Source organism: Odontesthes bonariensis, chromosome 4 (genome assembly GCF_027942865.1).
Source record: "Odontesthes bonariensis isolate fOdoBon6 chromosome 4, fOdoBon6.hap1, whole genome shotgun sequence".
In the NCBI taxonomy this organism is placed as follows: domain Eukaryota; kingdom Metazoa; phylum Chordata; class Actinopteri; order Atheriniformes; family Atherinopsidae; genus Odontesthes; species Odontesthes bonariensis.
Genome location: NC_134509.1, coordinates 29,302,057 through 29,329,220, shown reverse-complemented (window position 1 = coordinate 29,329,220; position 27,164 = coordinate 29,302,057). Strand labels below are relative to the sequence as shown.

At 38.3% G+C, this 27,164-nt stretch overlaps 1 protein-coding gene across 1 annotated transcript in view; it reads left to right on the top strand.

Annotated features, from left to right (window-relative positions):
* Window positions 1-27,164, top strand: part of LOC142378896 (zeta-sarcoglycan-like) — a 352,977-nt gene that overhangs the window by 207,977 nt on the left and 117,836 nt on the right. The window contains exon 3 of the mRNA XM_075463875.1: window positions 21,019-21,120. Coding sequence (XP_075319990.1) covers window positions 21,019-21,120 — 102 coding nt within the window. The remainder of the gene's footprint in view (window positions 1-21,018; window positions 21,121-27,164) is intronic.

The window sequence follows — 27,164 nt, the reverse complement described above, 5'->3', positions numbered from 1 at the left end:
CTATAACTCAAACGCACTTTTCCCTATCTGCCTAAACGCTGTCATGCACACACTGTGCTGATGGATTGGCTTGAGGCATACACACGCACACAACCCACATGCACTCACAAAAAAAAAAAAAAACACTAACTAATACAGGCTTATACATAATTCACATGCAATAAACACTTCTGTTGAAAAGTACACAAACACACACACACACACACACGCGTACATATGCACTCCATCTGTCAGAGCTCAGTATGCTGTTACAAACACTTTAGCTGATAGTTGTATTTACCACCTGATATCAATAAATGTTGAACCGTCAATGCTTTTCTGATCACACGTTATTTTACTATGCATGTCAAGAAGTTGCATTTTCATTTAAAAATATATAGCCTCTTAATGTTTTGTTTCATCGCTTAACCTTCCTGTTACCTTCAAATCAAAACACATTTTTTCCTTCCAGTCCAGCAATCTAAACCTCCAGAAAATGATTTTGATTAAAATAGTTGCCCAAGTTTCTGCCTCAGGGACTTAATGTTTGTTTGTTGACTACCTAAGTAGCCCTTTAAAACAACTATGCGAATATGTTTGTGTGAGATAGTAAAAAACAAAGTTACATAATTATTAAAATTATTATTTCTATTATTTTTCCTTCAAGCCACCAGAAGGTACATTCCAGCCTTTCATCTGGACTTCTATACACATGATGTGCAGAGAATGCGTGCCTGCAGATATATTTCTTGCATTTCCGACAGGTGTTGCTGGTCTTGGAGTCATTTGTGAAGGGACTGTCTTCTCTCGATATGCGGTTTCACCAACGTGTAACCCAGCTGCTCCAGGAAAATCCTCCTTTGACTCAGTTTTCTGCCATTCCAGTCCTTATTTATTTCACTCCATATTAGTTTAAGGCATTGTAGGCGCTCACATCATTGATGTTGAAGAAAATTACAAGGGGCCAACGGGCAGTCATGCATCGGCAGCTGGATGTGGCTGTGACCTTGTCCAGGCTATCAACCCCTCACTTTGTTTCGTTGTGGTCCAAAACCATTCTCCATGCACAGCATATCTGTGCATGGAGCTCATCAGCAGGACCTTTGTCCCTTTCTTGGGACAATAGCAGACGAGAGTTTGAAGGTTTTACCTTCCTGTTCTTCATTACAAGCAGCTGGATTTCCCAGTGTTCCTGTATATTCCATGGATAGCTGGACTGTACATCACATGCTGCCCACATTTTGATACCCTGTTTGGCCGGTTTGCTCGGCATATATTTTCTGACAGGGACAGCGCCACCAAAATGCCAACAGACATTCATCCAATCACATGGGGCCCTGGGCAGTAAAGAAAGGGTAATTGCTGAACTCACTTACATCCCATATTGCTGTTAGTTTGTCACGCTCTTACCAGCTCTGCCTTGTTTCTCAGTCATCAAAGCATATGACAAGGGAGAAAACATGGAATGTGTTTACAGACATGGTGGCTGGAAATAGTGCCTTTCCAGTGTCAGCAACCCAAAGGCTTGCTGTTGCTTTTGATTTGTACACTTTGTACAATTAGCAACCCGATGTAAGCTCAATTCCAAGCCTTTCCAACTGTCCCCATACATGCACCTCCCCTCAAAATTTATCATCTCAAGTATATCCTTTTTGATTGATGGTGTTATGAAGAGCTCAAATGCTGATTTTATGTCTTGGACACGGCTGACAGCATACCTGTTGGGGCCTGGAACCATTTTGATGACAATACATAACAGTACACTACCCTGTCGTTCAAGTGTGGAGATGGACCATAATAACTTTCCACTTTTGTAAGGTACTGTGTGTGCTGGTGGTTGAGAGTCAGCAAGAGGTCAACACTGAGGGTCTCATTCTATCAGAGGAGGATGTCTCATGGTCATTGTCCTCCTCAACACCATCCTCTACCTCTCAGACATATTCTCCTCTGTGTCACTTTCATGGTCAAAGACAGGAGGCAACACCTCATTGACAGAAAACTGAAAGAGAGCACACAGAGCACCAAGAGAAATGGTTTAGAAGGCTGCAGTGCAAGCTTTTATAGGTTTGCTCCATCCCTATGTTGTGTGAACTATCCATATTTTTACTTCTGCAAGGCACACACCTTGGAATTTGCACACTTAGCTCCTCTAGCAAACTCTGTCTCTCTCCTCCAGATGCATATTCGGTATTAGAGACATACGTCACGATGACACACTGAAACATTTATTTCTGGATCATAGGTTGGGGGGCAGAGAGAGCCAGTCAGTCTTTGACTCTTTCAGTTTGTTCGGTTGTGCATTTGTCAAACACGCTGGACACAAACATTTTTTGTATTTTGGCCTGGTCTGGGATGGACAGAATTTTGTCAGTTTAAGAAGCCTCTTATCTGTCCTTAACTAAAGACGAACAGTACACGATCCACAAATATTGCACCCTGATCTTAACATGGCCAGACACGCACACTCGTAGTAGAATTTATCTGTCAGCAGTCTGTCATATTTTCCACTCTGCTTGATATTCAGGTCATATCTGTTCCAACCAGACAAGTGACCAAGTAGTTGGCATGGAGTTTAAGAAATCTCAACAGTCACTTGTGAGTCATGAAAGGCACATAAGATACTTGTAGTTTTATGCATTCACGCTGTATGTATTGGGTACCTACTCCATAGAATAAATTCCATTAATACTGAACATTTATTGACAAATGTAAATATCATCAGCATATTCTACAGCAAGTACAATGTTGAAAAGGACTGTTTATTTACTGCAATGAAAAAGATTGTGAAAAATGAATAGTGTTAATTATCAAAGCACAACATGAAAATCAGACCACAATGAAGCAAAAAACAAGAGAGCGGCTTATAAAATCAATGAAGAAAATAACCGAAACATATCAAAGGTGATCAAAATAACATAAAGCTGCATAAAAGCTGCCATAAATCAGTCTGTATGAAATAAAAGTCTGCTAAGAGATATAATAGTAAACTTGACAAAAGGACAGCATCACAATAAAGTAAAGGCAAGAGAAAAAAGATTAACTTTTCAATCAATGAAATTACCGATGGTGGGACTACTTTTGCAACAAAAGCAGTGACTGAAAAAAGCCTTGGAGGCCTTTGGTTTTAGAGCATGAGTGAGAGCTGAAAGCAAAATGAGCAATCAGCACATCTGTAGTTTGCCATCAGTTCAATCCTCTGCGTTTCGTTTAAGTTTTTAGAGGATTGTCTTATCATATGAGCAAACTTGAACTGATGTTTGTTTTTGAAATGGCAGAACACTGTTGTACCGCAGATTCTTAAGATTCTTCAACTTCTGACATGGAAAAAAAAATAAAGAACATCCTCCAGAAGTCATATTTCCTTGTCGGGCTATGAAACATTACACACAGTTCCGGCAGAGTATCGTAAGCTCATTTCCTTCTTAAGTTCAGTAAAATATATTCCAGCTGATGAGAATTTGATGTTAATAGCAAAGTAAAACGCAAGCACAAAATAGTTTCAACTTCCCACTTCTCCACTTTCATTTCAGTTGGTTGTGATTTTATTGACACAACCAAAGGCTCTCCAGCCTCCCTCTCACCTTGAAAGTGTCAAGGAGGAACGACAAAGGCTGATAAAAAAGGTAATTACAAACAGAACCAGTATTTGGTTTGTCCATTCTAAACTATTGTACAGAACCATAGCAAACAAGAAGTGGATATGTGGAAGCAAATGATAATCAAAATCCAGCTTTTGTTTCCATGTGATACTATGCTAATGAAAAAAAATTCAGTATCATATCACATTCCCAACACTAAAACCAACAGATTGTCTTCTACATTGCAGAACTGAAGAAAGGAAACTTTGATGTGTGTCTTTCCACTCTAACGCCCATTAAACTCTTTTTATTTCTGTGGCAAAGACTACACAATATTTTAAAAGAAAGACCAAAAAAGGACAATATTCTGTCCCCATTTTACCTGCATAGTACAGTGGCTGTGAGCTAGTAATACCTCTCACTATGTGAGGCATGACTCCAGACCAGAAAGTTAAATTACAAACACGTTTTATCTCCATACTCTGTCTTTGCCATTGCGAGTGAGTGACAGACCTGAATGGATTTGACTCAGAGTCTGACTGTAAGCAGAAGATATCTTTGCACCTCCTGGCAATGGATGGATGAAATTACATATTTCATAATGTGAACCACGTTCGCAAGAGGAATGTGAAGTCAACATGAGGTGAAGAGCTAACAGTGACTCTAAACTTAGAGGCTAGTTGATGTTATAATGTTACTTTAAAAGTAATGCAGAAATCTTTTTTTTTTTTTCATTTTTAACAATTCCCATGAAGTCAGGAGAGTCTTCTGGATTGTTGGTGCTGAAATGACTCGATGGTCCTCTTTGAAAAATTATTGCAACTTTAAACAATAGCATTCTTTATAAATTTTGACATTTTCTGATAGGATTTTTTTTTTGTGTGTGTACACAGGTGGTGTCTGCATACATAATAGGATGACCACATAGAGTATAAGAGATAAGAGTTTGGTTGTCAGATGTGCTGTGGGTTGTCTCATCCATGCAAGTTAGTTTTTTGGAGACATTTAACATACTTTGCCTTCCATAAGGTTCCACTCAGTTGCAAAAAAGCTTACTACGGTAAGTTGACTAACCACAAGCTCTGCTGGTCTGTGGTCATGTTTTTCACTTTTCGATTAGCATTGCCTACAGTATTTTGACCCCGAGGCATCATCTCCTGGGCAAACTCTGCTGAAAATGTTATTAGTCTCCACGGCTGTTAGAGGAGATGGAGTGATGTTATGCCAACAGATTCAAAAGTAGATACTGCCTCTGCTTACCAATCCTCCTTGATGTTTTCACTCTTGACTAAAGCTGAGCATGCTCCAGATACATGTTGAGACTAAGCAAAAATCAGTGCCAAGTTTGTTTGTTTTTTTGTTTGGTGAAGACATCAAAAGACAGAAAGCAACCAAAAAAAAAAAAGGTGCCCACTTGTCTTAGTTTGAAAAGGCTTCTTGTAACACTTATCTAGTGCTAAGCAGTACTTGAAACTATGACTGTTTAAGGACGAAACTGTTTAATAAAAAAGTTTTATAATAAAAAAGTTCTAAAATAAAGATGAAAATAATTAAAAAAATTCAAATCATTCATCTTGCTCAGACACAAATGAGACAAACGATCATTCACACCCACACTTACAGTCAATTTACCAGCTAACCCATTCAGACATGGGGTGCCCTCAAACCGTTGGAAATGCTTTACCATTTTTTTTCTAAATGACGGCAGCCATTCAGCCACAAGAATTTGTGGGCTGAATAACTGTTGGGATTTTTTGTTTTATTCTCATAATAAACACCTTTGGATCTTGAGGCACTATGAATTCAGCCATTACGTTACTGTACTTTGCTTCATGTGACACATGTAGAAATATTACATGACTACTGTCAATACAAATCTATATCAATACAAAACAATAAACTTTGTATCTTTTAATTTTTTACCACACTCTATGACCCCAGCTGTGAAAACATTAATCAAATTACCAACAGTACTGATGTCTTCTCGTGATTTTTTTTTCATCCATACAAAGTGGGTTGTTGCAATAAAGTATTTAAGAAATTTGATCCACAATGTATCAAACTTGTTTTATAGTCATGTTTCAAAATTGTTCCAATTGTTTCTGACTGTTTATTTCTGAGCAAAGGGTTGATGATGAGGCAGTGAAATTGAACAGACATTGATACTGAAATAAAAATACATATATGTCATTCACTATTTCCTGAAATGGGTCATGCCAGCCTCACATTCACGCCAAGCTAGCACAATGTAGCTTCTATTCTTTCAAAAATTAAATGAGCGACTTGCGATAGACATCGAGATCGACTCATATAAAGACAAATATTCAATGATATGATAATAAACAGACAAAGTTAGTCAACGTCATGTAACGACAACCGTTAATTTTTCTTGTATGTTTCTTGTAAACAGTGAGTTTTCAATTTGGACCATTCCTTCCAAATAGTTTCAGGTCAATACTTCTGGGATTTATTGATTGAAAATATATTTTGACATCATAACAGCAGTTATCTCTCTTTTCTTTACACCAAAATAAGCATGTTTTAAACTTTTTTTTTTTTTTACGTGGATACAACTGACAAAACTGAATGAATAAATCTTTTCCTTTTGCTTTTAGTCGTGTGTTTATCCCCAGTGCTGTGAGGGTTACAACTTACTGGTCCAGTAGCCTTTAGCACTACCTCCCAGGTGACAAGCCTGTAACTACAGAGGGATGGCATGACACGGTATCATACAGGTTGTGTTGGACCACAGTTTCTGATAATCACAACTATCTAAAATAATTAGGCTAGTTTATCATTTTTTTTCATTGGACTGCAGATGTCAGCCCCACACAGTGGAACTGATGGTGACCTGCCAGCTATCTAACAGAAGGTAACATCGTTCAATGTCCTCTTGTTTTTCAAAGAGTCATTGCTGTCCGTTTCAAAGCTTCCATGCACAATGTTCTGATCACAAGCATGTGCGTCTGTATAAAACATGTGATCTGTGCCAACTCTTGTAGTCCCATGCACAGTATCCTCGGTAAAGATTAGAGTATGCACACAGGTGTTATATTCCTATCAATGTTGTGCCAGGCTGGAGCCAATAAAACTCCACAAGTACTGCAGAACTTAATGCTCTTTTAACTCAAATCTTTCCTTGAACAATAGTGAAACTACTGTGCTCCCGCCACCATGTTTCACATTTTATTTCTTTCTTCTTTTGTTTTTCATTTAAACTGTGTTGTGCTTTTTTTCCGCAGAAAGTAAAACATTTATCTCATCCGTCCATGGGTAACAGTCCCTTCAATGGAACATGCGCATAGTCTTTTACAAACTTGAGACATGCCCCACTGCTTCAATGTTTATTTGGAATACAGTGGTTTTGTTTAACACATTTTCTTTTTTCTTAGCTGTGAACACATGGCCGACCTTTTGAAGCAGGATATAGGTTCCTTTGTTTTTTTTGGGGTTTTTTTCATGCTTTCGAGAATGCATGTTGTACTCTTGCTCTGATCTTTGCCGAACTTTGTGCATCTCTATAATGATTTAACTGTAAAAGTTATTGTGACAGAAAAAAACATCCACGAGAAAAGAATATCCAGACAGTAACCATACTTCATCTTGTATGGGAGGCAACCTTATCTGATTTCCTTCAATGCAACACTCAATTCCAAATGGTTCTGCAGCAAACATTTTTTTCCAACATAAACTACAAATTATTACTCAATGCAATTACTCAGACTTTTTTTCTTGCAACCGTAGACACTGACCTTGAAACAAGTCCATATGTGGCCTTTGCATGAATTGAGTTTAGGTGCTTGAACATACATCCATCATCTTAGATGATTGTTTTAACTACTTTTCCAGGTGAGGCTGAGGAGCCTTCATCTACCCACTGGGCCTTTCAGGACTATTTCTCTTCTGTTCCCATGGACCTAACATTGCAGTCTAATTTTATTTTCTAGTACTAGAATGTGCGGGGTGACAGCAGTGAAGCAAGCAGATAAACACAAGTGTGAGGAGGCTTTGGACCTTTGCTGTTCTTTGTCACTCAGAATGTCTCAAAGGCTCCAGAAGTGAAGTAGGACACAGCTGTACGTAAAAGCAAGGTGATGTTAACAGCACTTGTCAACCTGTCCCTTTGTGATTTTGTGTGCAATTTGAGTGGGTGAGTGGTTTGTGTTGGGCAAGTGAAGCAGCAGGAAACTCATTGTTGTCATTTGTCAGTCAGAGGTGATTTGGGTGGCAGGTGCTGGCTTAAACGTTCAAGACAGGTGAGGTCTCTGTTTTAGAACATTGAGGGCTGTGTGTACATGTGTAGATGTGGTCAACACAGCCCAGTACTTTTGATATGTTCATATCTGTCTCCTAGGACAACTGAAACATCATGAATCTCTTCTCTCAATTTAGCCACAAATAAACAAACATTTCAGTTTATAAAGTTATTAAAAAATGTGACATTTTAATTCGACACCTTTGTTAGACTTTAGAAAGATATGAGGGGCTTCAAGGGTATAAGTGAGTGGGTGCAAATTACATACACCTTGTTACAGATCAGACTTCTCTTTGACACCCTATCTCCATGCTGACAAGGAGCCTTGCAAAGGTTTTGACATGGGGAAAATATTCCCAATATCTGGCCATAACAGGTGTCATGTCTGTTAGTTTGGTTCTGTTTTTAGGTCCTATTTAGTTTTTAGTTTTGCCATGTTTTACAGTCGGGTCATGTTTTAAGTTTCTGTCATGTCTTAGGCTACGTGCCCACGACAACGGTAACGACAGATAAACGTAGAACATTTCGACAGATGTGCCTATCTTGCACACGGCGACGGCGTTTTTAGGAGTTCAAAACGGAGAAAACGCAAACGCCCTCCAGAGTGGAGATCTTGAAAACGATCCAACCTCTCGTCGCCGTAGGAACAGTTCAAAACGCAGAAGTGCGTTTTTTGCACACGTTAAGTGGGTAGTTCTCCATTAACGACTCACATATCTCACTATATTTATTTTGGACACTCTCCCAATCCACATTATCCACTGTCTTCCTGGCTTTGTAGTTCAGTGTCGTGTTCAGGAGCAACTGGACCTCATCATGTGTCCAAACAAAGTTTGAAGGCGTACTGTTGTTGCCGCCGCGCTTCGCCATTTTCTTCCAACTGACGCGGAGGAAGTAGCCACAAAACAGGCATTTCTCATATTTATTAATATATAACTCATATAACAATACCAAAGGTATTGTTGCTACTGCCACCTACGTCCGGGGCGTGCATACTACATCGGCAAACTGCGAGTTTTATACGTTTTCCCTGTTCCCATGGGTAGACAGATATCCACCCCAAGACGCTCGTGAGAACGCAGATAAATTGTGGAGGAAAAAAACGGACATCTGCGTTTATGCTTCAGAGCGTTGTCGTGGGCACGTAGACTTAGTTTTGTTAAGTACAAGTTCCTGTTTTTGCCATGTTTCTTTTGCCCTGCCATCACCTTCACTCACGTCGCCTGTGTTTTTCCCCACAGCTGCACTCACTCACCAATCACTCCCTCAGTGTTTAGTTTCCAGTTTCTGTGTCTTAAATAAAATTCTTATAATAAGTGCCAGTCCTGAATATCATTATATGGATGATCAGCAAATAAAGGAACTGTACATGGAGGTAAACCTGTTTCTTTATCAGTTCAACAACCATAGCTAGTATCTAATGCACAGTAGGCACAGTGACTCTGGTGTCCTCCCAAGGTAGTTTCTACCTGGTATGCTCTTCTATTATCACACTGCTTGGAGACTTTGAGAAATGTATGGTATACAGCTTTTACTTTAAATTAAATTTGCTGCATGTTTTTTTTTCCAAGAATTTTTAGAGTTGTCCAAACAACAGATAATCTCTGTTTTATCTGAATCTTTCAAACCCTTTAGTGTTATGGTGCAGTAAAATAGACAAATTTAAGAAACGTAAAGGCGATATACCCGTAGCAGGAAGCTATATTCCTGCCATAGGAGGCAACTGATCCTACCAATGATAACAGACACTGCTTAGCCTACTAAGTGGCCCATGTTTGGAAATGAGGGGATGATAACTCATTCAGCCTGGGTGGTAATTCATGCATCTAAAGCATCTGCTTATTAGATCCCCTACTGTCCCTGAGTGCATTAGCTAACCATAACCATTTCTAAGGTGGTGACCCACTGAATAGAACGGTAACACAGCTGGGCATTAGCATGGAGAGGCTAGTAACCATCATACAGAGGCTGACAAGTTGCTAAATCTTCTACTGCTTTGGTATGCTAAAGCTAACTGGGCTTGGTTCTATGCTAGCTTGTCTTTTTTTCTATTTAGCGGTAGACTGTGTATTCCATGACCCTAGTTTCTGCAACCAGGGATCTGACTGCAAAGGCCCTTGCCTTTAACTGTAGCCCAATATACTACACACTTGACCCTTACAGCATCTCCTGCAGTTGGTGGGTCCACAGAAAGGTGGTCCCTTGTAGCTTGGCTAGGCCCCTTGAGAAAAGGTTCGATCACCCGGCACTCCCCGCAGAGCCTCACCCCCAGGCCTGAGTCTATTCTATAAAAAGACCCACCTTTGCTGTCTTAGACTTGTCAAAAAGGTGAAAGACCATGAACGCACTTTTAGAGTTTCCTAAACTGTGCACCTCTTTAGCCATTTCCCCCTATGGATTATTATTTATATATTTATTTACTTTGACAAATATGACACCACTCACACTTTCTATTTTTCTCTATTTCTCACTCTTTCTCTCTTGGCTTGCTGGCTGACATAAAAGGTTATGTGAAAAATTACAACAGTCCTGAATATTAGAGTGCCTGCAAAATACTATCCATCACCACTGGGACACACAGGCCTGCTGTGTGTCTGTGTGCATGAGTATGCATGTGTGAACACCTAAAAGTCATAGTGATAAACATATCCGTGCTTTATATTTTGATTGGTGTGGCTGTTCTGTGTGCATAACCTTGCATACGGCATGCTTTCACCTGATGTGATGGTTTGGCAGTTAACCTCACCATGATGAGAGAATCCATCATTATCTCTACAACTACTATATTGAAGAGGGCATCCACAAACACGCACATTCTTTTGACCTTGCACACACTGAACTCACAGACACACAAGCCTACTTTTTTTAGAATTGGTGTGACAGGACGTCTCATCTGGATGCTGCCTTGAGGTGATTAAGCTATGGTAAATTTGTAGTGGGTATGGTTTACATGGCATTTTTGACTTTTCTGTAACTAAAAAAATCTTCAAAGATCTCAGAAAAAGTGGTAGCAGAACAAATCACACACTACCTAGAAGACTATGAGATCTTTCACAAATTTCAATCAGACTTTCGCAAAAGTCATTCTACTGAAACTGCACTTTTAAGAGTTGCCAATGATATTATGCTGGCAGCTGATTGAGGGGAATACACTGTCTTGGTTTTATTAGATCTATCATCTACTTTTGATACTGTCGATCATAATATTTTAATCGACAGACTTCACGACATGGTTGGAATTTCTGGTTCAGTTTTACAGTGGTTCTCATCTTACCTGTCAGCCAGAACATTCAGTGTTTGTGTCAATCAGATTATGTCTGATTCTGCTGAACTGTCATGTGGGGTGCCCCAGGGCTTGGTATTGGGGCCTGTGCTCTTCCTTCTGTATAGGTAACATAATTAAGCAACACAGAAACGTGTTCTACCATCTATATGCAGATGATATCCATCTGTACTGTACGTTTAAAATTACTGAGCTGCACAAACTGACTTCTTTGATGGACTGCTTGACAAACATCAACCAATGGTTGAACAACAATTATTTAAAACTCAACTCCAATAAGACCAAAAAATTAATCATTGCACCAGATCACAAAATCCCTGAGATCAAGCAGTTCATTTATATGGATCTAGGCTGGTCTGTTAAGCCTAGTCTTAGGAATCTGGGTGTTCATTTAGACTCGGCATTGTCTCTCGAGCAGCACTCTGAAGAACTGACCAGAAACTGCTTCTTTCACCTAAGGAACATTGCCAAATTAAGGTCACTGGTCTCGAAGGCTGAACTTGAGATGATTATCCATGCTTTTATCGCCTCTCGATTAGACTACTGTAACAGCCTTTTTATCTGTTTTAATAAGAAAAACCTGGATCGTCTCCAGTCTGTACAGAATGCAGCTGCACGGCTTTTAACTCGTACTAAGAAAAGAGCTCACATCAGCCCAGTTTTAGCATCCCTGCATTGGCTGCCAGTCCATTTTAGAATCCATTTTAAAATACTGGTCCTTACTTTTAGAGCCCTACATGGTTAAGCCCCTGCATATATCTCTGATCTGATTTATCACCATACATCTGCCCGTACACTGAGATCAGCAGGTCAGAGGCTGTGGGTTGTTCCTCACACACACTTCCACACTCGAGGCGACCGTTCCTTTCAGGCAGTGGCCCCCAAACTCTGGAATGCCTTGCCGCTTTCACTAAGGTGCTCTGAATCTGTGGACTCTTTTAAGAAGCAGCTGAAAACTTTTTTAGATCAGCAAGCTTTTAGTTAGACAGTAACTTACCTATGTCTCCACTTATATATATATATATATATATATATATTATTTTTTTTATCTTGGTATGGTCTCTTTCGTCTTTTATGACTTTATAATTATTAATTTGTTTTATTGGTGGCGTTTTCTTCTAATTGTTTTTATGTATTTGATTGTAAAGCACTTTGTGATCTTTATCTGTGAAAGGTCCTATATAAATAAAGTTTACTTACTTACTTACTTACTTACTTAAAAGTAAAACCATATCCATTATTCCAAAACACAGCAAATGCAACGTCAAGAAAATTTGTGCTGGTAAATGTTGGCTATCACCCTTTATACACTTTTACATTTACACCCGCTAACAGCTGGCTCTCTTGAGTACAATAGGAAAATGTTTAATCAGCATTCAGTCCCACATCCAATGGCTGTAGAGTAGACACAAGTTTTTATCGGTTCCAGTTTGGCACGGCACTGATATGAACACAACACCCAGGTGCATATTTTAATTGTCACTAAGGGGGCTGTGGTTGATGCTAGAAGCATGAGCATGGCTCACATTTACTTTACAAAACACATCAACCAACCATGACATCTTACATGGTGCCTCTTAAACAGACAGTGGCAACTTGTGAACAAATAGATCATTTTTACTTATCACCAAGACAGCTTGCAGCTTATTCTCTGTCACACTCTGTGGGGCTGTCATCTATGGTTCAGTCAAATATAATAGAAGCCTAATTATCTCAGAGATCTGTGATTATTAGAAACCTAGTCTGTTGGATACAGTTTAATGTCATCCCTAATGTTAGCGCTCCCTGGGAAGCAGAGGTATGCTGGACTGTTAACTTGTAGCCCCAAGGTTAAACACGCTACTAATGGCTATGGGAAAGGATTTAATAGGCTTGTTTTAATGGATGGAAATGCATTTAAACAATTGGTGCAAAAATGGTATTTAATTAACAGTTTGCATATGTGGGAGTAACTCTAATTATGTATACTTGCCCTCACAGGTCTCACTATTGCACTTAAGTCAGTAGTTTTAGTGTGAGCACAGTCACATAGTCTGCAATGTAAGCAGTTAGGAGTTCATTACACACAGCCATCTATAATTTTGGTTGTAAGACTGTAGCTGTACCTGAATGATCATGATACTGTCTGTGTTAATGTGTTAGTGTTGCTTTCAATATTTGTAGACCATGGTCATCTTAAAAGATACCCAGAAAGCATCAGGTGTATTTTGCTGTATTTTGTGTATTTCAATGTTGGTACTTGGTGGAGAAGTGACACAGCATATCAAGAGAGACTTGTAACATTATGTTCTGCCAGGTCATCTTTCCCCAAGCAATTTCTACTAAAATGTAAACAAGATGCTTTGTCCTTCAAAGGTATATTTTGATTCTCTCTCTTTCTTGAGATAAGTAACCTTTGTGTAAAGATTATGAGACTACAGGATGCTCCACGTGCCCTTGCAGTTAGATTTTTTTTTCATATTTTTCCACAGAGGATTCAAGATTTTATTTTGGCAAATATAAAAATAAATACAGTATGATCATTCTAAAGTGTACGGTTAGCATCTCTGAGTGATGGTGGTATAAAAACAGAACCTATGGTAAGATTAATGGATTTTCACTCATAATCATGTCAGTTAAGGCTATATCAGTTCAAATGAAATAATAAGTGAGGCTTGGGATTGTTGGACAGTTTCCGAGTTTCTGAAATCACTCTTTTTGCCTTCACTGCAGTGAACATGTTCATACTCTTTTTTACTTAGGCTGCCTGATGGGTAATGGAGGGTCATTATGAGTGATTTTAATGCTTAAAGTAGAGAGCAAAGCTTTCAAAGAAGAATTTGAGCAAGTAAAATACATATCCGAATACTAAGGCAAAAATAATTATAATAATATGGCTGGGAGCACCAAATGAATAGACTTTTTTTTAGAACATATATCTGGGCCTCTTTGAAATGATCTTAAAAAAATGTAGGTCAAGGTGGCTGTACTGGACTTTGGTCATTTTACAACATTAACTATGAACAATCAAAAAGCTCATAAACACTTCTTTCTGAACTCCAGAAGAACACACATTATTAGTGGGATTTCATCATCTGACCTTTTTTTTCCAAAAATAATTTAATGAAATAGACAGACTGAAATAAAAGCCCTGACAAACATATTAAAGGACAGAGTGGGCTAAACAAAACAAAAAAAGACACAGATAAGTGAATGAATGGAGAGACTTTCTTTTTGTGGTTGTTGAAAGATTCCAATTGTTTTCTGGGCTTTAGGAACATTGTTAATGTACCATTCATTCCAGTGACGCACAGTAGATTAAAAGTGAGACAAAAAGATGAGCAGTGTGTGAGATACGGAGAAGGAGGAAGTGCGTGCTGTCGTGTTCAATCAAAATGAGGCTTGGACCGTGGAGCAGTGAGATGGAATAAAACCACCTGATTAATTTTAACATCATCGCCTTCATGTTTTCAGAATTGAGAGACAAAGAAAGTAAGTGAAGGAGAAAGGAAAGGGCTTGGGAGGCATTGCAGGCTTTGTAGTGAGTGTGATTTTGTTCAAAATAACTGTTATATGTATACCCATCTCTTTCTTGCTTACTGAGTAAGCTCCATACTAAACTCTATAGCCAGTGTAATGAATATACATGCAACGAAAACCTTGTATGATCCGGCACACTTTTTTGCTGTGCCATGCTCCCAAAGTGTAAGTGTATGCATGTAACACATATGGTGCTTTTCCACTGGCTCACCACGGCTCGGTTTGGTTGTGTTTCCATTATAAAGAGTATACTTCGTGCCTCCTCGACGTGGACGGGGTCGTCGTAACACGGCTGCGCGTGTTGCTGCTCACCCTGTGGCTTTTTGTCGCACAGAAGGCAAGAGAAGAGAGCCAGAGAAGACTCCTGGCCGCCAGACAAAACAGTATTGAAAAGTACCGGAGAGTTTTGTTACGAGCTTCAAAAAGACGACGTTTGGAGGTAAGCTAACGGTTGCTAACGCTAGCTTTTATTATCCGCGTTATGACGCTTCCAGTGACGACACTCATCGCCCAATCAGTGGAAGGCAGTCGGCTGACGTCACGTTTTAGTAACGCTTTGGCCCGCTTGGAACCAGAGCTGAGGTGATATGGAAAATCGCCCCGGTTGCAGGTACGGCGTGCTAGTGGACACACGCAATAGATACCACTTCAGAAGTTTAGGATTTTTTTCCTTAAACATTTTACTAAGAAATTGTCATTACTGTGAGATCTGATAAAGGTCAAATCAAAGATTTTTGATATAGTGGATCCTAATCAGTCACCATTGTGGCACCAATTTTATATAAGCAAATTTAGCTCACAGTAAAAATAATTCAAGGTATAGCTGAAAAGCATTTTTTGCATTGGAACAGGACACGTCCATCCTTCTTGGAGACGATATTTTTTCTCCTGGCACCATTGTAGGCCTCCGTGTTCACTTCAGCAGTTACTGACTGAGTGTGAGGCAGCTGGAATGCAGATCAGCCCCTCCAATTGTGAGGCCCTCAGGTAACAGGGAAGAATCCATCTCAGGAGGACAAGGGGAAGTCGGGTTTATTCACAACTAAAGTGGACCATGATACAGACTGTTGAGTGTGATCCACTAGTAATGCTGTCACTGTACTGTAACACTGTGGGCAAAGGAAAATACACCATAAGCCAAAGCTCTTAATTGTCTTGTCCTGCATCCTTACCCTCTTCAAAGGCCATAAACTTTAGGTAATGACCAAATGAATAATGAATGCAAGCTGCTGAAATGAGTTTACTCATCGACATCAGTTAAGAAGTTTAAAAATCTGACTTTAGCGTAGACCCCTTTGCTCCAGCCAGTTAAGGAGTTTCTGGTACGTGATAAAGGAGCCTCCAGAAAAGCTTACAGTATATAGTCAGTATAGCAGAGGCCTCAGGGATAAATACTCCCAGTTGACCTGGGAGCAGCTTAGATCCCTTACAAAAACGTTAGAGGAAGTTGTTCAAATCAGTGAGGCCTTGAGTGTCTCTGCTCCCCCTTTGGTTACCAATATCCTGAAATAGACAACATAGATTGGAGAAATTGTCACTCACTCATCCTAACCCTAATTCCAATTTGTAATACTTGTTAATGTTGCCTCGACTGCAGACATTAGTGTCCTTTTGATGTACTTTAGCATCATTTTTCAGTATACAGGACACTGACCTGCCTCCGTATCTTGCTTGTTGAGAAACCAGAAACAGTTTGGAAGTTTTGGAAGGAGTTTGGGGGTAGAGAAATGAAACACAGTGCTTCTCACCAGGGGAACTGAGTCAATCACTCAGAAGTAACATCCAGTTTTACTTTTTTTTTTTTTTCATTTGCCATTTACTTAGGCTTAACTGCAGGCTCCAGTTTAGGAAAGCTGTGGTTTGTGTTGAATGACACACTTTCATAATGGTAACCATATGTTAGAGGGCAAAACTTCTCCCTTATGAAACAAGGTCTCCCTTCATTATGTGGTAGCATTTGGCTATAGTCCCATGTCATCTGTTTCAAGCAATTGTTTAAGGTCAATTAGACTCTTCTTCATGTTAAAAAATGACACTCCAAGGCTAACCTGACTATTACATAGTGTAGCCAAGGGAGCCTGACTAAGATCTGTATGTGTCGAGCCAGGAGTAAAAAATACAAAGACCTGCATTGATATAAGAAAATAAGTAATATTTATCTTCAACAATCAATTGAAGCTTTAAGTTGTACTATATCACCAGATCTTAGATTGAAATAAAATCATTTTGAGAATATAAATAAGAACACATGCAACTAATCTGTGAGGCAGGTGGTTTCACACTCCTTGGAGAGCATGGGATTTTTTTGCGGATTTCTGCTATTCTTTAGTTGCCTCTTGATGTGATCCAGACTGCCATGTTGAGAATCAAGGGTCTCTCGTTCTTGTTTACCTTGTTGAAGACAGATTAGTTCCTTATGGCTTTGTCTTTGCCATTGGAGTTTTTTTGTCACGAACACCCTCAGCCACCTCCCTGGTGTTATCAGTGTGGGTGAGCAACTATTTCCCATCGCCACTTCTGGGTTTCACAATGTACTATTCTCCCATTTTCTCCTCCCCCACTGTCTCATTGTCTCTTTCACTATTTCACTTTGAAAGGCTCTGTTGGTTTGTTGCATTGAACAATTAATGATAATTAGCTGCAGCACTCCGCACAGAATTACCGTCCTCATGGACAGTTTCATCAATATTTGTGATCATGAAAACAAAGCTGGAAACTAGGGAAGCATGACTAATTGGCTTTCATTGAGCAACACATATTCCAGCTGAAAGCATTTAGATTTAATACAAACAGTTTTTGGTTTCAGTGATGAAAAAGCACTATGCAAAACCTGTGTCAACTTTTTGAACCTGAAAAGGTTTACCGGAGGGAAAATTATTCGAACCACCATGGCATCTTTGTTTTCAGTTGTATTTTTTCAACAATCTAAAATAAACAAAAAAAGATAGCACTGATACTAAATACTACATTTGTTATAATTACATATTTTTACACGTCCCACATTTTTCTTGTGATTGTGCCATAAAAAAATATTTTATTTCTTTATTTATGTTGTGTTTTTCTTAATGGTAACTGTCCAACTCATTCTTTTTTATGATTTAGTCTTATGTTTTGTCAGCTGTATATCTAAAATCTGTGTCCACCTGAGTTTAATGTTTTTTTTTGTTTTTTTCCATGAAGCCTACTAGAGTCTCCAGAAGTCTAACAGAACTCTGACAAAGCCCATGATCAGAGCAGCTGCTACACCTCTACGCTCTCTCCTCTGTCACTCTCCTAAGCACCGATTTGACATGGTACAGTAGCTGCCTCTTTGCTCTGTAAGAGCCTCCACTATCAAAATGCCCTACAAGGCTGTTTGAAAGGAATTTAATCTTACCATGTTAGTCTGATCCAACAATCTTTTGAGCATCCACTCATGTGGAATCTGTAAAATGCTTCAGAAGTGATCACAAAGCGGCACAAAGCCATTTTTATCACACAGATCAAACCAGTATACTGCAAATGTTCATGTGATATGAAGGACACAACCTACAGTACATGTATGCATTTATAACTTTACAATGCTTAAAGTTATTGCAGATTTTATTAATAGTATTCTTTTATTGTGGTTAGGTACATATTTTTCTCTATGCTTTTATAAGACTGGACCAGATGCTGACTACAACATGATTTACAGACAATAAAGGTTAACTTGAGTCCGTATTTCATTGGGGCCATGTTCCAACTCATACTCATTAGTTATTGCTGCACTGTTACATTTTGTCATAATCACACATATGCACAGGCTACCAACATCAAAAAAATCCCTCTTTTTTTATCTGTAGCTGGCTGACCAAAAATAAATGCCTTTGCAGCATCATTCCTTACACACCCATCAAAATACCCTGTGTTGAATTCTAAAGCTTCTCCTTCGCTCTCAGGGTTGCCATGGTGACAACACCTGCTACTGGAAATCTGGCAAAGATTCCATGGCATCTGATTGAAATGTTGATTAACTTCTAGTGAGATTCATTGTACAATCCTACACCTTAAAATTTGCACTAAAGGGCAACCAAGCCAGTGTAATGCAAAGACTTATTCCTGCGACTGTTGCCATCTTTAGGACCACGTTTTGCCATGGTTACACAAATGTACTCAGACTCACATTTTGAAAACAATAACACCTACGCTTTAATTTATGCTCAGTCGACGCAATGGAGCTTAACTTTGCATCGCTGCAGAAGTCTCATAATCATTTTCATGTTATAGCTGATTTACCCTATAACTGGCATAAGGCCATTGAATTATTCAGTTTGAGTCTGCACCATTTGACCCTTTCAATTTTAGGTCCTTGACATGATTCTGTATCAAAAAAACATTTTTATGCATCCTTGGTAAATGATCAAAATCTACACAAATGTGAACCAATGAAATCTTTCAAATTCACCAGATTTAAGTCAGATTTTAATTGGAGATGTACCATCCATGTTTCTTGGGCTTTATTCTGATTCCAATACCCAAATCTGCTTAAGGCTGCAACTAGCATTACAACATCAGAAGATGGAATCTGGATCCATATGTAGATCTATGACATGGTTTTAATCCATGAGTGACTTCTGTACCAGACTTGATAATGATAATGGATTGGATTACTCTCAATTTGAATTGCCATGAAATGACCTGTGTTAAAAGAGGCGATACAGCTAACCACATATCTTTCCAACAGATGGTAAATGGACTGTACTTCTTTGGTGCTTTTCTAATCTAGTTGACTAGTCAAAGTGTGGTTTAGCATCCAAAGCACCTTTACACATATTGATGTGACATTGAAAGCCATGTGGCAGTTTCGACAAGCCCAAGGACACCAAGGACACTGACATATGGTCCAGGTAAAGCCCAGAATCAAACCACAAATCTTTCAACTGGTCACAGTCGCCCTAAACTAACCTATGTTAACTTGCCTGTGTAACTCAATGGATTGCCTCAACAGAATTTTCTTTTATCTGTCGTTTTGTCAAGCCTGAATGTCTTACTCGGGTTTCTGTCTGCATTTTAAGCTAAATGGTTCTCTAAGGTTTCAGGATATTGCTGTTTTGACAAAGATAACTCTTTTGTAAACATTATAAAGCTGAAGCATTGGCAGGTGAGCTATGATTTGGGATATTTAGTTGCTGATTAGCAAATTAGTCGAATTTATATCTCAAACATCACTTTTCATTCACCTTGCAGTTGTCCTTTTTCTGTTGTTCAGTTCTTGTATGATGATAATAACCTGATGCTGACATTAAAAATGTATTTCTGGTAAATCATTTAAAAAAAATCTATTCTATGAAATAGGATCTGACAGTGGATGACGTGGTCCTGTATGAATACATGATATTCCCATCTTACATCAATATTACAATACCCATCAATGTTTAATAAGCACTTGGTGTCTTGGGATCTTTAAACGGTCTGAACATATCTTAGATTGTCAAACTTGAGAACATAAAATGTGTGAGTCTCTAAAGTACTGACTTACATGCTCATTGTATCATTCAAATGCACTAAACATGGTCAATTTCCTGAACAACTGTAAACAAGCATAATTGTTCTGAATTGTATATGTAGATATATACGCTTAATTCAATTGGTTTCAATCTTTGAATCTTTGAATCTTTATTCATCTGATGTCATTCAGTTTCAGTCCAGCTAAGAAACCAAAACACTTGAAACCTTTTGCCTACCTTAAAAGCATTTCATGGGTTTTTGTTCTGTATTGTCAGGATCTTATTTTGTAAGATCTTTGTTTACAAACACAGAACTTACGTAACTCTGCCCTCAGTAAATCCATTCAATCACCTTTTTGTTTATTTTCTTCCTACAATTTGGATAGAAGGTGTTAGATAGAATCTATTTATCTATTTATTCATTTGTTTATTTATCCGAATCAATACATTTTGAGTCAATAAATGACCCATGGTATAAATCCTCATTTAAGTTTTTTACATTTGGTCATTTTATCCAGGTGTCCAATATCCAAATAGATTAGAGAAATATATACGTATCAATATGTTAATTTATTACACCCAGAATTTTAAATCGATACTGTGACAAAAGCGGGAAAAAAAGGAGATGTGGGACTAAAATCTATTTCTTCTTTTAATCCATTTTAAAACAATGTAGGAAAAAAACTGGCCCTGTGAATGTTGTGTACCTTGGCAGTTTCATTCTGTCATTGTTGTCTTGAATGTTTCTGGGTGCAATAAATTACAAAGAAAATTACAATTAATTATCCTATCCTGTGGATATCCGAAAAGCCTTCATTTGAAAAACAGATGAAGATCATTTTCACTCAACTTGACATTATTCTATGAATAATCACTCTATTTATCTCTCTCTGTCTTTTACTTTTTTTTTTTTATTTATCTATTTTTTTTTTTTAGGATGGTATGGGGACTCTGCGGGTGACCAAGGAAGGAGTAAGACTGGAGGGCGTGTCAGAATTCTTATTGCCTTTATATGTCAAAGAGATCCAGTCACGGAGGGTAAGAACACGTGCCAATATGTACTTAAGTTCGCAATGTGAATATGGTTATGTGTCAGTGGTTAGAAACTGATCCTGCAATGGGCTGTTGGATTTTTCAGGTTTGATTGTTTTCATCATGGTATGTAAGCTAACTCTCTCTTTGTGTATTGATCTTCCTTGGAAAACATCTAATAAGTCAGTGGGACTTACTTTATTACAAATGGGATTTTTGGCCCTCAGAACTAAAAACTGAATTTTATTCACAGTTTTTGTTGACGTTGTCACAAAGGTTATAATTCATTCTCATTAAGGTCAAAGCAATTTGTTGCAAAATAGATTACATTACATCTAAAGTATCCCTTATATCACGCCACCAAACAAAATAAAGCAAAATGAAATAATGAATTCATGATAGTGTCAGAAATGAAGTTTCACAAATTGACAGACCCACTTCTACACTGTTTTTTTTATTTTAGAAGAGATGCATAAAACCATGAAGAAATGAATAAAAACGGTAGGCAAGAAAGGCAGAACAGGAAAAAAAATCAGGTTGCACAAAGGGAAAAAAAAGAAAAAAATCTAACTGATTCAAATGCGTTTGAATTTCGAAAATATGACGTTGATTCATATTAATAACTACAGGAGCAGCATGAACAATCCCATGACATAGTCTCACTTTGTGTCTTTCCATTATGTTTATCATCATTTACTTTTCTGTACATCCTGAACTGTGCATTAGAAAAGGTTGATGGAAATCATGAAATAAAAATAAGATTAATTAAATTAAGCTTAAATAAACTGTAAAAAGTGATCACATGAATGATGCATTTCATACTTGCTTTTTAGACAACAAATATGGCAAATATTAAAGTACATGAAATAATTACCAAAAGTGCCAAGCTGAAAGGAATTCCCAAAGATGTGTGTGTCCCTGGAATCAGGTTTTGTTTGAATTTTTTTTCTTGGAGTTTTGTTTCCATTAAGCGATTTCTATAGTTTATTACAGCTATGAATATCATGGTCTTTAATGCAGGATTCTCACCTTCTAACAACACTACTCAAACATTAAAAATTCTCCAACATCCCTATTTCCCTCATCTACCGTTTGGACGTAACACTGGAGATTTATTTGATTTTCTTCAACAAGAATGAGCGGGGCAACGGCAGTGAAGCAAGCAGAAAAACACAAGTGTGAGGAGGCTTTGGACCCTTGCCGTTATTTGTCACTCAGAATGTCTCTGAGGCAACAGAAGTGAAGTGGGACACAGATGTTAGTGAAAGCAAAGTGATGTTAACAGCACTTGTCAGCTTGTCCCTTTGTGATTTTTAAAAAAAAAAATTTTTTTTTTTTTAGTGCAATCTGGAGATGTGAGCCAAGTGAAGCAGCGGGAAACTCATTTCTGCCATTTGTCAGTCAGAGGTGATTTGGAAGGCAGGTGCTGGCTTACACATGGGAAACAAGTGAGACCTTTGTTTCAGGACACTGAAGGCTGAGTGTTGAAGTATAGATATTGTCAACTCAGCCCAGTACCTTTGAGAGGTCAATATCCGTCTCCTATCTAGGAAAACTGAAACCTTTTGAAACATCTGTCCTCCTGGTACAGCTGACACATCAAGTGTCTCTTCTCTGTAGCATTAAAGAGACTTCACGAAAAACAAAGGCACTGTCCAGCCCTCATGCACATGGAAGTTGTGTTTACAAATTTCAGTTATATATCAGCAACTTTTCTGAGTTGTCTCATGAAATATGCATCACGTGAATTCATATCTCATAATGTAGTGCACCATTTCTAGCAAAAGTTTTTATTACTGGTTCTCACATTAAGTGGTTTGACAATAAATGAGTGATGGAAGTGATATGTTGTGTAGTGCTGAAATGTTTTAATTGCAACACCAGTACAATACTTTTTTTCTTCTAGAGCAGCGATACTCACTATTTTAAGAGCCACATTGGCAGAGCAAAATCAAGGGAAGAGACGCTTTTACGACAACATACTATGTCCCCTTTTGCAAATATGCATTTCTACATATAAAACATCCCACAAAAAAAGAAACAACACAGCCAATACATTTTCAATTAAGACCACAATTACCTTAATACTGGGATGAGCGGAAGCTGGCATGCATGTCCTTGACTTTCTTCATTGTTGTATTTGTAGTTTGTTGTTGTAATCATAGTGAGACATTCAAGATGGGCATGGTTTTTGGCCTTTTTTAATTAAAAATCGATCCATTGTGCCTGCATCTCGCTGGCTAAAGGAGCTAGCGTGCACTGCGGTCAAGTGTGACGGTGGTTTAAGCGGGCTGCGTTGCCAGGTTTAACAGTGCCCCCTTTAGGAAACACCATTTAGCCTTAATTAATACTTAATAAAAATACTTAATACTGTGCAGTATTCGCTGTATGTTATTTGAAAAAAATTATTGTTATTGTTACCGTATTGTTTTAAGCTACTATGCGAGTGCGAGCCACCAATTAAAGTTTGAGGAGCAGCATGTGGCTCGCGAGCCGCGCTATGAGTATCTCTGTTCTAGAGAAATTTCAATGTGGTTACTGACGTATCTCATCACTTAACATTTATTTGCACGATAAAAACTTTACTATCCCAACTCTTAAGAAATGAATATATATACGTATTGAGAAATTAAGTGAGACTGGAGGAAAAAAAACTGCAGTGGATGAAAAAGTTAAATGTAGCATCCCAAACTTGACAATAAATGCATGTTGAAATTGAGTCCCCCCAAAAGGCTTGAAGCATTGGTAATTAAACTTATTATTGAATAATTGATAGCTTTATCCTTTGGTGGATGGACTCACATGGTGTCTCTGAATCTAACAGCACCAACTTGCAGACAAAGAGAGGTGTTTCACAGATTTCCCATTCCTGCGTGGCAGCTGTCAGCTCACTCTCAGTCCACCTGTGGAAGGTTGATTACTGCATTCTTGTAGAAAAAAAAAATCCAAACAAAATAAAACTTCATGCATAGCCTGCATGAAGGTAAACACACTGCTTCTCGCAGTGGGGAACTATTCAATCCCCTTGTATTAACGGGTGCACCCTTGTTTCAGAATGGATCTATGGTGAGTGTTGTGTAAAAAGAGCGTATTAGAGTCAATGCTGGGCTTTATATCTGAGCTATATATCATCAGCTAAAACTAAACAGCCCTTACACAATTTTACTGGCCAGTAAAGAAATACAGAAATATACGAGAATTAAAGTGCAAGTAAAGACGGGCGCATTCAACCCCAGCAACTTGCATATAGATATTAAGCTGTCTGTGATATTATGCACAGTAGGAAATCTGTATGTAATAATCAATTTGAGAATGATTATTATATTATCATTACTGTTATTTTAATCATCATACCTAACTGCCAAACAAATGTGCATGTGTGTCACATGTATGATGGAAATGATCACACTATGCTGTATGACATTATTATCTTTGGCATGATGGAAGTTGGTGTCCCTGGTGGCAGGACTGAAGGTGCATTTTGATAATCCCCTCAAAAGGAGCTCTTGAGTTTTGAGAAAACAAATATTAGTATATAGTAAGAGTACGAAAATGACATCCCTTCCCGCACAGTTGTATTATGCCTTACTCAGAAACATCACATACTCACAAACATGCACATTTAGCATAATTGGAGCCATTCCCAAGCAGTGCGTTATGAGTAAGGTAAATGGAACAGTGTGACTCCCAGTGAGAACTAAATACAAAACACTGCATATAAACCACCAACAAACAACAACGGTGGCACTGAGAAATTGGAATGGTAATGCGGGTTGGATAAGTTAGTGTGTAGGCAAGAGGATGGTAATTATGAAGAGAAAGAGGGTAGAACACAAACAGGTGAAAAAAATAAACAGATAAATGAAAAAGTGTATATACATGCATGGGAAAAATGATTAACAAAAGCAATGAGAGAGACGTAGTCAAACTAGTCAAATGTAGGCTTTTCATCCCAATATGTACAACAATTTGAGCATTTTTGTTTTTCAGAATTATGAATGTTTTTCACATATTTAATACGCCGGCCTTGATTCTGAGATATCCTGCAAAGGTTGTTTTCATGTGTTTTCAAATCAACCACATGTTGAAATAAGGCATGGAACATTTATCAGCTTACTTGTCAGCTTCTGGAACAAAGTGGGCCTCCACCTGCTTCACTCATAATGCCATCTTGAATATGTCAGTAGATAATAGGTGTATGGTTTGGGGTCAAGGTAAGGCAACAATTTAAATAATTGGTGGCATTATGGACTTATAAATTCACGATGACATGTTACCATACTTCCTCCCACAGTCATTTCAACATAAATGTATTGTTGTAATTTCAACATAAACATGTTATTTTGGGGGTTCCAACATCTTTATCAGGCAGATTTGCAAGTGAACTGTGAAGAGAGGTGCTTCCAGATAATGTTGGGTAATTTAAAGAGGAGGGTAATTCAGTGACACCTGGTGGGCAGGTATGATATGACCTTCAAAAGCTGCCTGTGGCATTTTTCAGCTTGACTTTTTATTATGTTTTGGTTTTTATTATGGAGCCTGTATTAGGAAGGGATATTCACAGTGTATAGACTGCATATGTATGCTTTTTTTTGGAAGCTGGATGACTAGCAAGTCAGAAGCAGATTTGTTTTAGGAGCATACGGTTTTGTGAAGTATTTCATGGTGGACTGGTAGATTTTCATTTCTGCTCCTCCTGTATCCCATCTTGTGCCTTCCTCTCCCACAAAAGGCCTTTCCTTGGTGACACATGCAAGACGGCAGGCGTCCGCCTACACACACACAAACACTGACTATTGCTACTAGGCCCTGTAATTGTCCCCGCAGGGACCCTGTGACGACCTATCACCACCACAGGAGGCACAAAGACAACTTCAATTATTCCGCTCCCTTGCTGTCTGCCTATCTTTTGATTTGAATTTTCTTTTTATGTAACTCTTTTGTCTTTTATCAGGTCTTTTCTCCCTATACCCCCTGTCTATGACATTTCTTCCTCTCTCACCCTAGCCTTCTCTCTATGTTGCATTTGGTCTATCGTGCTCTATTTGTCCTGTAGGGATACTAACTCCCTGAAGACAAGCAAAGTTATGTGTTGCAGAGAGCTTAGATATAAGCTTCACTTCCTGAAGAGACAAAAAATAAAAGTGATACCTTACGCACACAAGAGATATGGTACTTGTTTATAGTATGTCACAGTGTGTTAAAAGATAAGGAATTTGAAATTTAAAAGTGTCATATTATGCCCTTTTCAACAATCTCACACTATCTTCTGAGTTCTTATTGAGATGTTTTTTTTAGCTAGAAAAGCATAAAAATGATAAAGTAATGTCAAAACAATAATGTTATTCTTTTAGAAAGTTTCAGCAAAACCTTCTTGAAAGTTGGTTTATGATAACCTCATTATCTAAGCCGTTATCATTCGCTACTGGTGAATAAAAGAAATTGTCGAATTGATGAAACCTTGACGAATTATTTATCAGATACTTGTAATTTCCCTTGTATTAAGTTCACACACTGAGAGCTGGAACTAATCCATCTTTGGAGCACATTTTCTTCAATCCAGCGTTGGACTGAATCAAGTTGCTAAAACAGTCAAAAAGTAAAAAGTGGTTGCTGCATACACACAGTCTTTAGCTAGCTCTTGCTAGAATAGAACCCTTAAATAGAGTTTCTTCTCTGTGCTCTTATATCCTCTGAGGCTGGTGGTGGCTGTAAGATGCCTGCTCCTCAGTACAGCTGACAACAAAACATTTCCACCAGAAGCTGGCTTCATCAGTGTAGCAAGGAGGATGTGAGCGGGTGAGACTCAGAGGTTGAGGCTTAGCAGGGGAGGTCGAGGGAACTTAAGTGGTGACTTACTTTTGGAATGAAAATCCGATTTGGCTCTTTAAATCTGAAACTTTCAAACAAAAGGGAACAAAAAAAAAAACAGGCTTATGTTTTAAGGGAGTCTTACACTTTCTGGTGACTCCCAAGAACAGAAAAAAAGATTATTGTTCCATCATATGGCACCTTTGAAAGGAATAGTGGGTGGAGTCAGCGGATGAAAA